Consider the following 13792-nt stretch of genomic DNA (forward strand, 5'->3'; position numbering starts at 1 on the left):
TGACATGGACAGCTGTTTACAGAGTTTGGGGACATTCTTGAGTGACTGTTGTGACAACAGTGTTAGTATTGATGGAAAGAGTGAGCGGAAACTGGTGCGCATCTGTGCGGTGCCAGGCTCTGAGCTAAGTGTTCTCACTTCATCTTCACAAGTCCTTAAAAATCTGGTTTTCCAGATGATGGAACCAGAGGCATCGAGAAATGCGTTGTCACGACTCATGTGGGGTCCTGGCAACAGCCTGTTCCCCAACACCTGAAGGCTACCTGTGTATTCCAGGCAGTGAGACTGAGGGAACCCCCATTTTTCAGCCTTTGTAGGGAGCAAAACTGTGTAGTGTCATGACGAGACGCTGGGGATTTGGGTTCAAGTGCAGAGTCTGTTGTGGAGTGAGATGAAGTCGAGTTCTCAGATCTTCCAGGCAAAGTTTTCCATACCTTCTGCTTTTGCTTTGCTGTCTGTTTTTCCTCTAGCTACCAGCCTAAGCTTTTCTAGCCGGCTCTCATTTCCTGGCTGTGCCAGCTTGATTACTTCTAATTGTCTTTGACTGTTTCCAGCTGGGCCTTCTTGCTGGCATTCTGTGGGAGCACACAGATGGGCTCGAAGCCATATGGAAGGAGGAGATGGGAAAGGGGAAGGGGAAGAAGGAAGCAGCTGGTAAAGTCAATGGAGACAGCTTTTTGACTCTTAAGCCTACTGTGATGGTCATGTCATTGAAAGGGTTAAGCCCGCCAAGTTAGAAAGTACGGTTCCCCCTTTCTAGTTGGTGGGACTGGGGTTGCAAGCATCTTGCCCTTGCTAGACAGGTTCTCTACTACCTGAACCATTTCCTTAGCCCTTTTTGTGTTGGTTGTGATTGAGATTGGATCTGACTTTTATTCCAGCAAGGCTGGGATAACAGGTGTGTGCACCACACCCAGTTTTTTTCTTTTCTTTTCTTTTTTCACACCTAGTTTTTTTTTATAGGTTGAGATGTGGCTGTGTGAACATTTTGAACTATGATCCTCCTACTCTCTACTCCTTGATAAGTTAGGACTATGGACATATTCCAGGATGCTCAGAGACAATAGTCTTTCTTTTACAAATGATTTCATTTATGGATTCTCTAAAAGCAACCAATAATGTAAGTGAAAACACTTTGAGAAAGTCATTAGTAATGAATGCCTCCCCCAGACTGGTGGAGTCTTGATGGCTAGAGCAGTAGAACTTTTCTTAAGAATCAGTGAATGATTATTCGCGTTCATTTATTCAGCAAATATTTACCAAGCAACCACCATGTCTCCAGACACTGAACTAGGGGTACTGTAGAAAAAAAATAAAGATAAAATTAGACATAGTCTCTGTCTTCATTGATGCTGAAAGTGAGGAAAGACATTCATAAGTAATATGGAGTACTTTGAAGGTGGAGGGAGGAAAGGAGAGAAAGAGCAAGAAAGAGCGAGAGTGAGCGAGAACGAGAGAGAGCAAGAAAGAGGGAGAGAGAAAGAGAGAGAGAGAAACAGGTGTGGTTACCTTTTTGCAGCTGATTGGTGGGGGAGGGCTTCACAGGACAGAGAACACCTGGGCTAAGGCAGAAGGAAAGACAGCAGACGGGATAAGTACAGTATCAGTAAAGGTGTGGAGATGGGGAAATGAACCTGGATGAAGACAGCTGAAACAGCCCCTCTGGGATGCCATAGGAGGACAAGGCCAGGATTTGCTTTGGGCTATTAGAAGGCAGTTTTCCATGGGAGACCACTGCGATTCAGATATTTCTTTCCTACATAGTCCGAAGGCCACACGATGTTTGTGCACACTAATTTCTTACAGGATGAAATTTCTGAAGTCATTTCATATTTAGCAAGGCCACTTCAGAGAACAGGACCTGTAGTTAAAAAACTAGTCACTAAACCCAGCCAGGGGTAGGATTTGGACTGCTCCTTGGCATCTATCCCAGCTGATGGAATTAGCAGTGAGTTTGAATCAAACCCAGGCAGAGCGGTCTTGAAAAAAGATTGAATGGGCCTTGGATTCTGTCTCCTTTGTACCCCAATCATGACCTACACCCTAAGGGGATAATTAAAACAGTAAAAGGAAAGAAAAGTCTCTATTTCATCATAACTGCCTTCTCCCATTTTAGAGATTTTTTTTCATGTACTTTGACGAACAGTCTCTGAAATTTGCCTTAACCCATAATAAATAAATCTCGAATTTTTCACAAACAACTAATGTTTTCATATATGAAAATCAGTTAAGTTGGGGCCTTGCAAGCATGAGGCCCTGGGTTCAATTCCTCAGCACCACATAAACAGAAAAAGCCGGAAGTGGCGCTGTGGCTTCAGTGGTAGAGCACTAGCCTTGAGCTGAAGAGCTGAGGGACAGCGTCCAGACCCAGAGTTCAGGCCCCATGACGGGCAAAAAACAAAAAAACAAAAACAAAAAAAACCCCAGAAAATCAGTTAAGTTCACACAACACTGAGAAACTATAAAAACATTATCCTATGGATAAGATTCAGAACGATCCTGACCTAAAGTGGCCTCCACAGCCCTCTTTTTTTTGGGGGGGTGGCTGCTACTCCTGGGACTTGAACTCAGGGCCTGGGTGCTATCTCTGAACTTCTTTTGCTCAAGGCTAGCAATCTACCACAAGCCTAACATCTCAGCCTCCCGAGTAGCTAGGATTACAGGTGTGAGCCACTGGTGTGGTCAGGGCTATGACTGTAGCCTATTTTTTTTTTTTTTTAACATTTGTTTGACCGGGCATTGTTTGCCATCTTGCCCATGTTACTGACCTATTAATATTTGATTACTGAATTTCAGATACAACAATGATTTGAGGAGCCCTCCAGAAATTGTAGGGATACAGTTGGGGACATTAAAAAAACAAAAAAGAAATCTCCAACACAGCAAGAAAAAAAGAAGAAAAAAGAAAAACGAACGTATATCCTTAATACAGGCAAACAGGAACAATGAACACCACCAAAAAAAAAAAAAAAAAAAACACAAGGCGGTGACCAGTGTGAATAGCAAGGCTAGCAACTTGTGGATTCAAAACTACCTCTATTGAAATGAGAAACCAGGCCTTTCCTTGGGTTCCCTTTCAGACACGTCAGGGAGCTCCCAAGACTGGATGAATAACAGCTGCACGCCCCTTCCCCCATCTCCAAGCACAGAGGCTCGCCATCCTTGTTTACTGACGAGTAAACAATGAAAGGAACTTTGCAGGATCCCCCATCCTCCTGGGCCGCTCTGAGGTCCGATCAGAGGTTCAGTTTGCATAAAACGCGGACACTTCAACAGGTAGCATTTTGTCAATAGCTCCCCTCCAGCGTCTCCCTGACGGGATCCCTCCTTTTCACTGGGCAAGTCGTGTGTGTGTGTGTGTGTGTGTGTGTGTGTGTGTGTGTGTGTGTGTGATCTTGGGGTGTGTATGTGTGGGGGGGTGTCAATACTACAGCTGCAATTGTTTATGAGAAATGAGCAGTTGCAACGCTCCCAGAACAAAAGCATGCAGGAGCGGCGAGCGCTCGCTCGCGCCAGCTCAGCCGGCAGCCAGCGGCCGGGTTTCAAGGCAAGGCGAGAGAAGGTGTGGACGTGCGCGTAGAAGCCGCAGACGCCCTGTTCCCTCATGGCTGCTGCTACTATGAATGCTGCTCTTCTAACACAGGTCGGCGTTCGAGCCTTGGAACACCCACCCACCCACCCACCCATCCATCCATCCATCCATCCATCCATCCATCCATCCATCCATCCATCCATCCATCCTCCCTTCCATCCATCCAGGCTCCCCACTGTGTGCCCGGTTCTGCCGGACTGCCAACCCAATCCACAGTTTCTATGGTGGTCCCGAGCCTCTCCCTCCCTTCCTGGTGCCCTGGGTGGGAGAAATTCACCCCTGGTCCAGCAAGCTCCAGCCCAGGATGGCAGTGAGCGGCGCCGAGAGCGGGAGGCGGCCCGACTTGGGCGGTCCGGGAGCGCGCGTCTCCGGGGCCGCGCGCGGGGTCCTCCCTCCGCCCCCTCCCTCCCGCCCCCTTGTCTGGCGCTCAGGTGGCTTCACCGCCCGCCCCCCGCCCCCCTCCCCCGGGCCGCTCCCCTCCCCTCTCCAGCGAGGGTCGAGTTTGGCTGTGGCGCGCGGGGAAGGAGGGGCTACGAGGGATTTGAAAGTACCCAGGCTGCGGAGTGGAGCTTGCATTTGTTCCCGCCGCCCGCGATCGGATTAAATTTCTGCAAATTCAAACTGAACGAGGGCTTTCTTCGGTTGCTTTCCAGAGGGCGCCTGCAGCCCGCCGCGCGCTTCCCTCGGACGGGAGCGGCCGCCCGGTGCACGGCTAAGAGCGAGGGAGCCCGACCTGAGCCCCGGCGGGCCAGAGCGGCGGCGAGGGCGGAGACGTTCCTTCACCCTCCCACCCCCGGACTCCGAGATCCAGACCACCGGACTCCGGGGCTCGGCCACTCGGCCGCGCCCCTGCCCCGGCCAGCGCCGCACCCCGCACCCCCTCCCCGGACGCCGGTCCCTAGCCCCCCGGACGGGATCGAGAGTGTTCTGGAAGGGGCTGGGCGACCCCCTCAGGAAGAACTTCCAGGGGGCGGGTCCCCGCTCTCCCGATCGCTCCGGGGCGGCCGCTATTGTCTGCGCGCGGCGCTCGGAGGCGCGGGGGGGCGTGAGCGCGGCCGGCGGCCCGGAGGCGCGGGGCGCGGAGACCCGGGGCCGGGCGGGGCCGAGCCCTGAGCGGCGGCGGCGGCGGGCGGAGCCGAGGCAGTCCGGGCGCGGGACCCGGAGGAGCAGCGGAGCCGCGGGGTCGGAGCGGCGCGATGCCGGCGGCGGCGGGGGACGGGCTCCTGGGCGAGCCGGCGGCGCCCGGGGGCGGCGGGGGCGCGGAGGACGCGGCCAGGCCGGCGGCGGCCTGCGAGGGAAGTTTCCTGCCGGCCTGGGTGAGCGGCGTGCCCCGCGAGCGGCTCCGCGACTTCCAGCACCACAAGCGCGTGGGCAACTACCTCATCGGCAGCAGGAAGCTGGGCGAGGGCTCCTTCGCCAAGGTGCGCGAGGGGCTGCACGTGCTGACCGGAGAGAAGGTGAGGCCGCCCGGGGTGCGGGGGGGGCCGGCGGGGCTGGGGGGGGTCCCGGCTGGGGACGCGCGGCGCCGCGCCGATCCGCGCGGGGTCCCGGGCCGGGGAGCCCGCCCCCAGCCTCCTGCTGGCTTCGCGCGCCCTTCGGGTGCTGGGTGTGTGTGTGTGCACGCGCGCGCGCATGGAGGGGGGCCATCGGGCACCCGGCGGTGGGTGGATTGAGGTCAGTGTCCCCGGGGTGCGGGGGACCCGGACTGCTTCACCCGCGAAGCCGTCCCGCGCAGTCTGGCTGAGCCGGCGGAGGGCGCCGCCTGGCGGACGGCCTCGCGGGGTCGCGGGCGGGAGGCGTGGGGGGCGGGGATCGGCGAGGGGTGGGGGGCGGCCGGACCCAGAGTTGAGGAGGGGCGGGGCGGTCCTGGGAGGGGAAGGGGAGCGGAGCGGAGCCAGTCTGCGGTGCGGCTTAGTTTGATCCCTTCTTGGGGCCGTGCCGCGCAGGCGGGGTGGGGGCGCCGGGCCCTGCAGACCTCCCCGTCCCCCCAGTGGAGCTGCGTGGCAGAGTTTCTTGCACCGTGCTGCGCACCCCGCTCGCCAGCCCGCGCTTCTCTCCTCCAACACCCCCACCTGCCTTCGCCACCAACTTTCTCACCTCCAGCCTCCCCCCCAACCTCCATGGAGCTGAAGCAAAGAGCCTCCCTCTAGCAGAGGTGCACCCCGACTTTAGGGGGCCGGGGATGCCTAATCCTTGTAGAAGGAAAGCGCCTTAGGCGGCCTCCACCAGTGACCCGGAGCGCCACCTCCTCACTCTAGTTAGAAGTTAGATGGTGGGGACCGGGGACAGGGACAGGGACATCTCGGGTGACATTTTGATCTAGGAGAAGAAATCCCAGAGACTTGAGGCTGACTGGCTTTGGGGACTGCGAGGCCGGCTGGGGCTGGGAGCTGCCTCCCGTCATCTCAGACTTCACAGCTCATACTCCCGGCTCAGGGGAAGGGAGGGAAAGTAGCCCCCTCGGGGTGTCCTAACCGAGCTAATAGTTGGAGCCAAGCCTTTCTCCCCTGTGTCCTGAGATGCTCTACCCAGCCCGGGTTCTGTGCACCACTCCGACCTTCGGCCCGTCTTTCCTTCCCACGCCTCACGCAACCTTTAGCTTTGCCATGCTGATCCGCCTGGAACCTCTTGTATCTGGGCACAGGCCTCCAACACCCTGTAACTTGCATTTTCTACCCTTTCTTCCCTCCCTTCCTTCCTTCCTTCTTTCCTTCCTTCCTGGAACTCAAGGAATTCAAGGACTTGAACTCAAGGCTCGAGTGCCATCCTTTAGCTTTTTTGCTTATAGCTGGCACTCTACCGCTTGAGCCACACCTCCACTTTCAGCTTTTTTGATGGTGAAGTAAAGAGTCTCATGGACGTTCCTGCCCAGGCTGGCTTTGATCTTAGGTCTCAGTCTCCTATGTAGCTAGGATTACCGGCTTGAGCTACCAGTACCTGGCTTGTCCTTTACTTCTATAGCCATTCAGAGTGAAGCCCTTCTTTAGTTTGGGCAAGTGGGATTAGAGTAGTTTCAAAAATCTGCCTTGGGGGTTGGAGGAGTGTTCAATATAAACTTACTATGCTCTTCAAAGAAGAAAAAAAGACTTTGAAAACCTCGCTGTAGTCCAGCCAGAGCAAGCAAGCAGTACTTTACCTGTTGATGTGCAGCAAGCTGTGGCGTTAGCCATGGGGGTGGGTGTGAGTCAGCCGACTCTTCTCCAGTGTTTCCAGTGGTGGAAACAAGTGGTAGAAGTTTGTTTGCAATTGAAAGCCGGCCAGTAAATTTCTCTCCCGAAAGTGCTGACCATTTACAGTGGCAGATGAAGAGTCCATCCTCCCCTTCCCACCTTCTCTCCACTTTATTGGGCTGGGGCCTCTAGACCTAAATAAACCCGTTGGCCTTGTCTGAACCACCTGTGGATGGATTCAGAGCTCACTTCCGCCTTCCCTCCACTACTCCAGTTTTGGAGCTCTGTGCTGGGTCCCCTGGAATAGTAGACATTATTGCTGAAAAGGATGATGAGGAGACTGGTGTTCTTCCCCTATTTCCTTAAGTGGTGACTCGACTTCCTGTGTGCACTGATCGGAGGTATTAATTGGATGTAAGATGATCCAGCGTCCCTGGCCTAATTGATTTGATCTAGTTAAAGACCTGTGGTTCTTAGCTGGGCCAGGGGAGAAGGGAGGAGGGGAGCAGGGGTGGTTTAATGGTGAAGAACTTGCTTTTCCCTGTTGTGTTTTTCCCTAGGATTAGAGCTCCAGGGACTTGTAAACCCTGGGAGAAATCTGGATTTTTAGCTCACTCAATTGCTGGCTTTCAAGAAACAATGGTGCCTTTCATAGCATTTATCTCCCAAACCCAAAACCTTTAATGCTTCACTAATAGATGTGTGGTTTAGCAGATCCTAGAGATTAAAATGTGCTGTTTTGTGTGTGTGTGTGTGTGTGTGTGTGTGTATTTGACTTTGCTTGGGAAGAATCAGTTAATGTGTGTGTGTGTGTGTACTTGACTTTGCTTGGGAAGAATCACTTAGTTAATGAATCCCTAGCTTCACTCTTGTTTGGGGCATTTATTTGCCTGACTAAGCTAGGCCAAAGCCCTTTAGGTGAAGGAAACTTCAGGCCTAACTTCTTTTGACAAGGCAAGCTGCAAGCTGAAGAGAAGACTTTATCCTGGGGAAGGGGTGTTCTGATGAGCAGAGATGTTGGTGTGAAAGGTCTTTGGGAGACATCTGCCATTCCCCGTTCCTTTTTTCTTGGGATACATACTTTTGGATAAAACACACACTCTCTCTTTAAATTGACATAATGAAGTCATGAACAATAGAGTGAGAAATAGATATAGCCCACCTCTCCCCAAGCCAAGATATAGCCCACCTCTCCCCAAGCCAAGCAGAGTAGAAGGATTCAGGGCTGCTTCTCTTGCTTGGGAAATCCGTTCTTGCAATAGAAATCTGAGAAGACAAGACACATCAAGTTTTGTGCGATCTAGCTGATCAAAGTGGCCTTCATCAAACTTAAGCACTTCATTTTGGGGGATTCAGGTACCGTCCAGAGTATCAGTGGGTGTGTGTTAGGTTGGCTTGTGAGCTTTGGTATATTTCCAAAATGCATTGGGTAAAGAGCTCTGTAGTCTCCTGGGAGATCATCTGAATTCAGCTGACAAAGGAGACCTTTTTTCTGGCTTTCACTTTTTTGGATTCAGCACTATCTTATCGAGAGGCTGTCTTTGCTGCCATCCGACATGATTGCATCTTACTCGCCTGTCCTCTGAAGTTGTTTGCTTAGATGTTCCTGGAAACTAGACGGCCTTTTTCACTGCTGGTAGAGAAAGGAGGACTCTGGGCTGAGACCTAATTTTTTCTTCCTTTGGCTCTGAATTAATACAATCTCTGTAAACCTGGCTTTCAAAATAAATAATTCACTTGATCGGGAATGAAGTTGCTCAGCAAAACTATGGCATAATGACTTTGAGAGGCAGAGTCTGAGCTTGCTGAGTGGTTTTTTTTTTTTTTTTTTTTTTGGTAGTAAGAATTGAACTCAAAGCCTCAACTTTGCTAGGCCAGTGCTTTACCACTTGAGCCATACTCCAATCTTTTTGATTTTAGGTGTGTGTGTGTTTGTGTGTGTGTGTGTGTGTGTTTCAGATAGAGTTTGCACTTTAACCCCAGGTGACCCCTATCTGATCAATCTGAGGTCAACTGCTGATCTTCCTACGTCTGTCTCCCATGTCTTCCTATGTCTGTCTGGGATTATAGGCGTATGCCACCATGCCTATAATCATACCTCCTTGAGATCAGTTCTTGGTAACTAGAAAATGTACAGTCCCTGGCATATAATAGGTTATGATTGCATTTTAAAAAATTAGTTGAAAAGGTTGATTGAGAAAAAAATGTAAGCATCTTAGGAATAGAGCTGGTTTGGCAGGCAAGCAAAAAAAAAAAAAATATATATATTTTTGTTAGTTGTGGGGCTTGCACTCTGGGCCTAGACACTGCCCCTGAGCTCTTCAGCTCAAGGCTAGTGCTCAACTACCTGAGCCACAGTGCCACTTCCAAGCAAAAATATATTACCAGAGCAGGCAGTCAATGCTGGTTACCTTCTCTGTGATTAAGAGAGAGACAAAGTTGAGAGCATAAAATTACCTGTTAAAATATTTCAGTATCTTACTCTCACTCTTGTATCCTTATTGTTATTTTTTAAAATTCTATTTATCACTTTCATCAGAGCTATTTTGGGAGAAAAAATAAGGATTGCCTGCTTAGTAAGTTGTCAATAATCACGCACAGAGCATGACAATGCCAGCTACCTGGAGTGAAGGCGTTACTAAAAATATCCCTTACTATGTTTTGCAGAGAAGGAAATAGGACTAATTTTAGAGGTGGCCTTTTGGCAAATCTGTTTTTAGCAGTATTTCTAAAGCAAACAGGTGCAAACTCCTGTATTTCATTGTCAGGGCTTGAGATTTCATGGGGGTAATAACTTAAGGAACAAGAAATGCTCAGAGAACTGGAAATTCCTATTACCCTCAGCTAGGTCTTCTTTCGAGAGAAGGAGGCATTTGCAAAAAGCACCTGCCTGGGTGTCCTGTGTTGACAGACAGTGTCTATAATTTTCCAGATTGCAGGGTACAGTCACGGGGCACATTCTTTTGAACTTCCTGCCCTGCCTCATCTTTTTGAAGTACATGGGAATGGTGGAAATTGGCATGTATGGCTCACTTCCTAGTGTTCATTGATACAGGACCCGGGGACTTCAAAGGATTCTGGGAGTCAGTGGAATTGTACCCACCAGGATGGTAACAGCCCTACATTTTCTCGGCAGGTGTTGAGGCTAGCTGTGGGTGTGTTTCTTATCCTTATGAAGAGGACTCAGTATGTGAGACTAGACTCCCACATTCTCTTTAGGGGAAGTACAGCAACTGACCATCCCTTGCTTATCTTCCCTGAAGAAGGGGCAGCAACAGCCTCATTCACCAACCAACAGACAGGCAGGTTGGGTGTTCCCCACAAGCAGGCAGTGCAGCCATGAAGTTTCATTCGCTTCGGTATTTTACATCCTTTCCCGATTATTCATGGTAACTGAGACTTGCTCTCTTGGGTAATTGCAATCCAGTTGGCGCGTCTTGCATTAGCTGCTGGTGCAGCCTCTTCTGTTGCTCAGCTTGGGCTAGGACCACATCTAGGTGCTGACCTGAACAGAATTCCTTGCTCTCTGATCAGATGCTGCTGGCTGTGGCAGCATCTTTCCTATGGGAAAGAGGTAGAATACTCAGGGTCTGAAGGCAACCTTCTGTTGATGCTGTGACCAACTTGAGAGAGCTGTTATGGTTTCTGTATCATGCATACCAGACTGGTGGCATTGTGGTTCATGGTTTATTCAGCATTGTTCATGCAGTGTTCTCATTTAATATGGGAAGCAATCCTGGACAGATGAGAACCAACTTGCTGATCTTCCTACTTGCATTGATCAGATGGGGGGAATGTCTTAGAATTTCCATTGTTTGCTATGATGACTGTAACAAACAACCAGGAGCTGGGTGTTTAAACTATAGCAGTGTATTCTTTTATACTTCTGGAGGGCAGAAATCCAGAGTGAAGGTACCTCCCCATGGAAGCATAAGGGGATAATTTTCCTTTGCCTCTTCTGTTGTCTGACGTTTGCCAACAGTTCCTGGCATCCCTAGCTTGTACCAATAGCATGCCAATCTTTGCATGTGGCCTTAGTGTGTATTTGCTGTGTAAATTTCACACCAGTTCCTGGGTTTAGGGTCTACCCTCATCCTATGTGTATGACCTCCTCTGAACTTGACCTTATTTATATGTAATGTCATGTTCACAGACACTGGGAGCTAGCCTTGAAGGTGTCTTTGCGGAGGATACATACCGTGTAGCCCTCTTCACCTCCTTAGCCTGTTGGGCTGGGTTGCAGGTGGCAACCCAACCCAACAAGCTGACCTTGTAATAAGATGGCTTGTTTTTAGGGAATACAGTTAAGCAAGTACCCATGGGGGGACGGGAGAGGCTGGAAGAAGGGGCGGAGCAGCCTGGTGAAGAAGGGGCAGAGCAGCTTGGTGCATCCGGAGAAGCTGGGCTCCAGTACAGGCTCAGGCACAGCCTGTGCCTATGCCAGGGAGATCCCTGGGGCTGACCTGGGTCTTGTCCAGGCTGGGAGTGAGAGGGCTGGCCTTTTCTTTATCCCTTTAGTCCTTAAATGGAGCCCACCCTGGCCCGGGACATGGCCTTGTTGAAGACTGGTCCTGGGAAGATGGCTCAGAGCCATCTCTAAGTTCTTTAGCAGTGTCTGTGGGATTTGGCCAGAGCCATGGTTCCGGTCTTCTGAGAAGAACAGGGCCGCGGCCTGGGGACTCCATCTTAGGCCAGCTCTGTAAGCTTCTCATTCAGTCAGAAACATGGTGTCTTGTGGGCAGATCTGTGCTCCACACACAGTTCCTGCCTGACTCCCCATTTCTCTTAGGCTCCATTTTCTGGCTGTGGTACGTTTTTGTCCTTACCCACCCAGGGCTGAGGGCTCTTGCTGTGCACCCTGAATTGGCTCTGAAGAACTGGGTGGCCTGTGAGTCTGGCACACTTGTCAACCCCGGACCCATGGAGTTTTCCTGGCAGACTCATTCCCTGCCTCCATCACTTGTGAGTGGAAGAAGTCAGTGAGGTTGTGAAGTTAGATTTTTGACAACTAGATGAAGAGTGCATAGTGTGTGTGTGTGTGTGCGCGCGCGCGCGCGCGTGCGTGCGTGCGTGCGTGCATGTGCACATGCGCACCAATCCTGTGACTTGAACACAGGGCCGGGGTGCTGTCCCTGAGTTTTTTGCACAAGACTTGTGCTCTATCGCTTGAGCAACAGCTCCGCTTCCAGTCATTTGGCGGTTATTTGGAGAAGAGTCTCATAGACTTTACTGCTTGAGATGGCTTCGAACCCTCAGTCCTCAGATTCAAGCCTCTTGAATAGCTAGGATTATAGGCGTGAGCCACCAGTGCCTGGCAAGAGTGCAGACTATTTTAAGGGACAAACAGATGCTTAGAGGAGGGCCATCTTTAATATTCCCTATCCCCTCCCCCGTCTCTGTCCTGGGCACTGTGGTTTCTGTTACTGGTTGCTTCTCAGATGGTAATCATTTCTGTGTTTTTAAGCTGAGCAGGGAGGTTGACAGGTGCTCTGTAGAAAAATCCTGGCTCAGAAACAGTGGGGCTTTCTGTAGGAATCGGTAGAGTTTTGGAGTGACCAGTGATCAGGTAGAAGCTGTCAAATATTTTATGCTGTCCTTGGACTGCTAATGGACCTCAGCTCTTTCCTGAGAATATGTACCACCACTGCGACAGATGGGAGAAAGGACTATTTGCAAACATACGTTCTAGCGAATGTCTCCCATGGAGATATATGTAGGTTTGGAGGCGGTCTCTTTGACGACCAGGTTTTTATATGTTTATTAGTATTTTAAGCCAGATCTTGCTAAAACATTTGCAGTCTTGCATCTGGCCTTGCCCATTTTCTGAGCTCACTTTGATTCGCGCCTCTATGATCTCTGCTGTGTTCTTGCGGCGTGTGAGTTTTGGTTGTCTTCCCTTCTACATCAGGGCTTTTAGGGAAATTGTCAGGACGTCTTTCTGCCCCTGTTGGGACTCTTGCTCTGTGAGGGGCCTTTCTTAGTCACCAGTTCTTGTTCTGTCTCTCTCCCTCTCCCTCCCTCTCTCTCCCTCTCTTTCCCTCTCTCTCTTTTTCTTTTCTAGTGGTTCTGGAGTTTGAACTCAAGCCTTTGCATTTGCTGATCTGTTAATTGAGGAGCCATGCCCCAAGGCGCCCCCCCCCTTTTTTTTTTTGCCAATCCTGCAACTTGAACTCAGGTCCAGATACTCCCTCTAGGCTTGCTTACTTATGGCTGGTGCTCTACCACTTGAGCCATGCCTCTAGCCTGACTTAGTTAATTGGAGATGGAGTCTACAGACATTACTGCCAAGGTTGGCTTGAACCATAATCTTCCAGGTCTCAGCCTCCTGAATAGCTAGGATTACAGGTATATTCCACTGGCACCTGGCTTGGTTTAGTTCTGTTTTCAGATGAGAGCTCAATCTTTTTGCCTAGTGCAGTGCTAGACATGAACAACAGTCCTCCTGCTTTTGCCTCTCACACAGCTGTTTATGGGTATGCACTACCACACCTGGGTTTTTTGTTGTTGTTTGATTCAGAGATAGTCTTGCTAACTTTTTTCCTTCTGGAACTGCAATTCTGCAAGTGTATGCTAGCATCCCCAGCCTGATCACCTGCTCTGTGCCAGAGGTCTGTGTATGGCTCCTTGGAAAGGGACAGCAAGAATGGGCATCCACTGGGCACAGAAGAAAGTTGTGCTGTCTGTGAGGGACAATAGCATGAAGTTTACATCCCTAGAAATTCCTCCAGTAGCACAGCCATTTGTTGGCCTGAAACCTACAGTGAGTGCTCTGTGCTTTGCCCACAGGAGGCAATTCAGTCCTGGTAATGACTGACACTTACCGAGGTCCTAACATCTGGGCTGTGGCCTACATGTTCACTGCATAAGACCAGCTTTGCCACAGAAGCTTTTTGTGGCAGGTACTGCTTTCTTCATGGTGTAGGACAGGTTGACCCTGTGTCTTGCTTTGCCCATGACTCTTGAGTTCAGCCTGGAAAGTCTCACATTTTGGGAAGCCTCGGAGATAATGGCAAAACCAGATTCACCCAAA

At 50.7% G+C, this 13792-nt stretch overlaps 1 protein-coding gene across 1 annotated transcript in view; it reads left to right on the forward strand.

Moving 5' to 3' along the window:
• The first annotated feature begins 4674 nt into the window (after positions 1-4674).
• The window catches only part of Hunk (hormonally up-regulated Neu-associated kinase), a 104153-nt gene continuing 95035 nt past the window's right edge, over positions 4675-13792 (forward strand). Inside the window, exon 1 of the mRNA XM_042687269.1 lies at positions 4675-5049. Within this exon, the coding sequence (XP_042543203.1) occupies positions 4789-5049 (261 nt within the window). The 5' untranslated portion in view covers positions 4675-4788. The remainder of the gene's footprint in view (positions 5050-13792) is intronic.

Source organism: Dipodomys spectabilis, unplaced genomic scaffold, assembly GCF_019054845.1.
Source record: "Dipodomys spectabilis isolate Male_0828 unplaced genomic scaffold, ASM1905484v1 ptg000107l, whole genome shotgun sequence".
NCBI lineage: Eukaryota > Metazoa > Chordata > Mammalia > Rodentia > Heteromyidae > Dipodomys > Dipodomys spectabilis.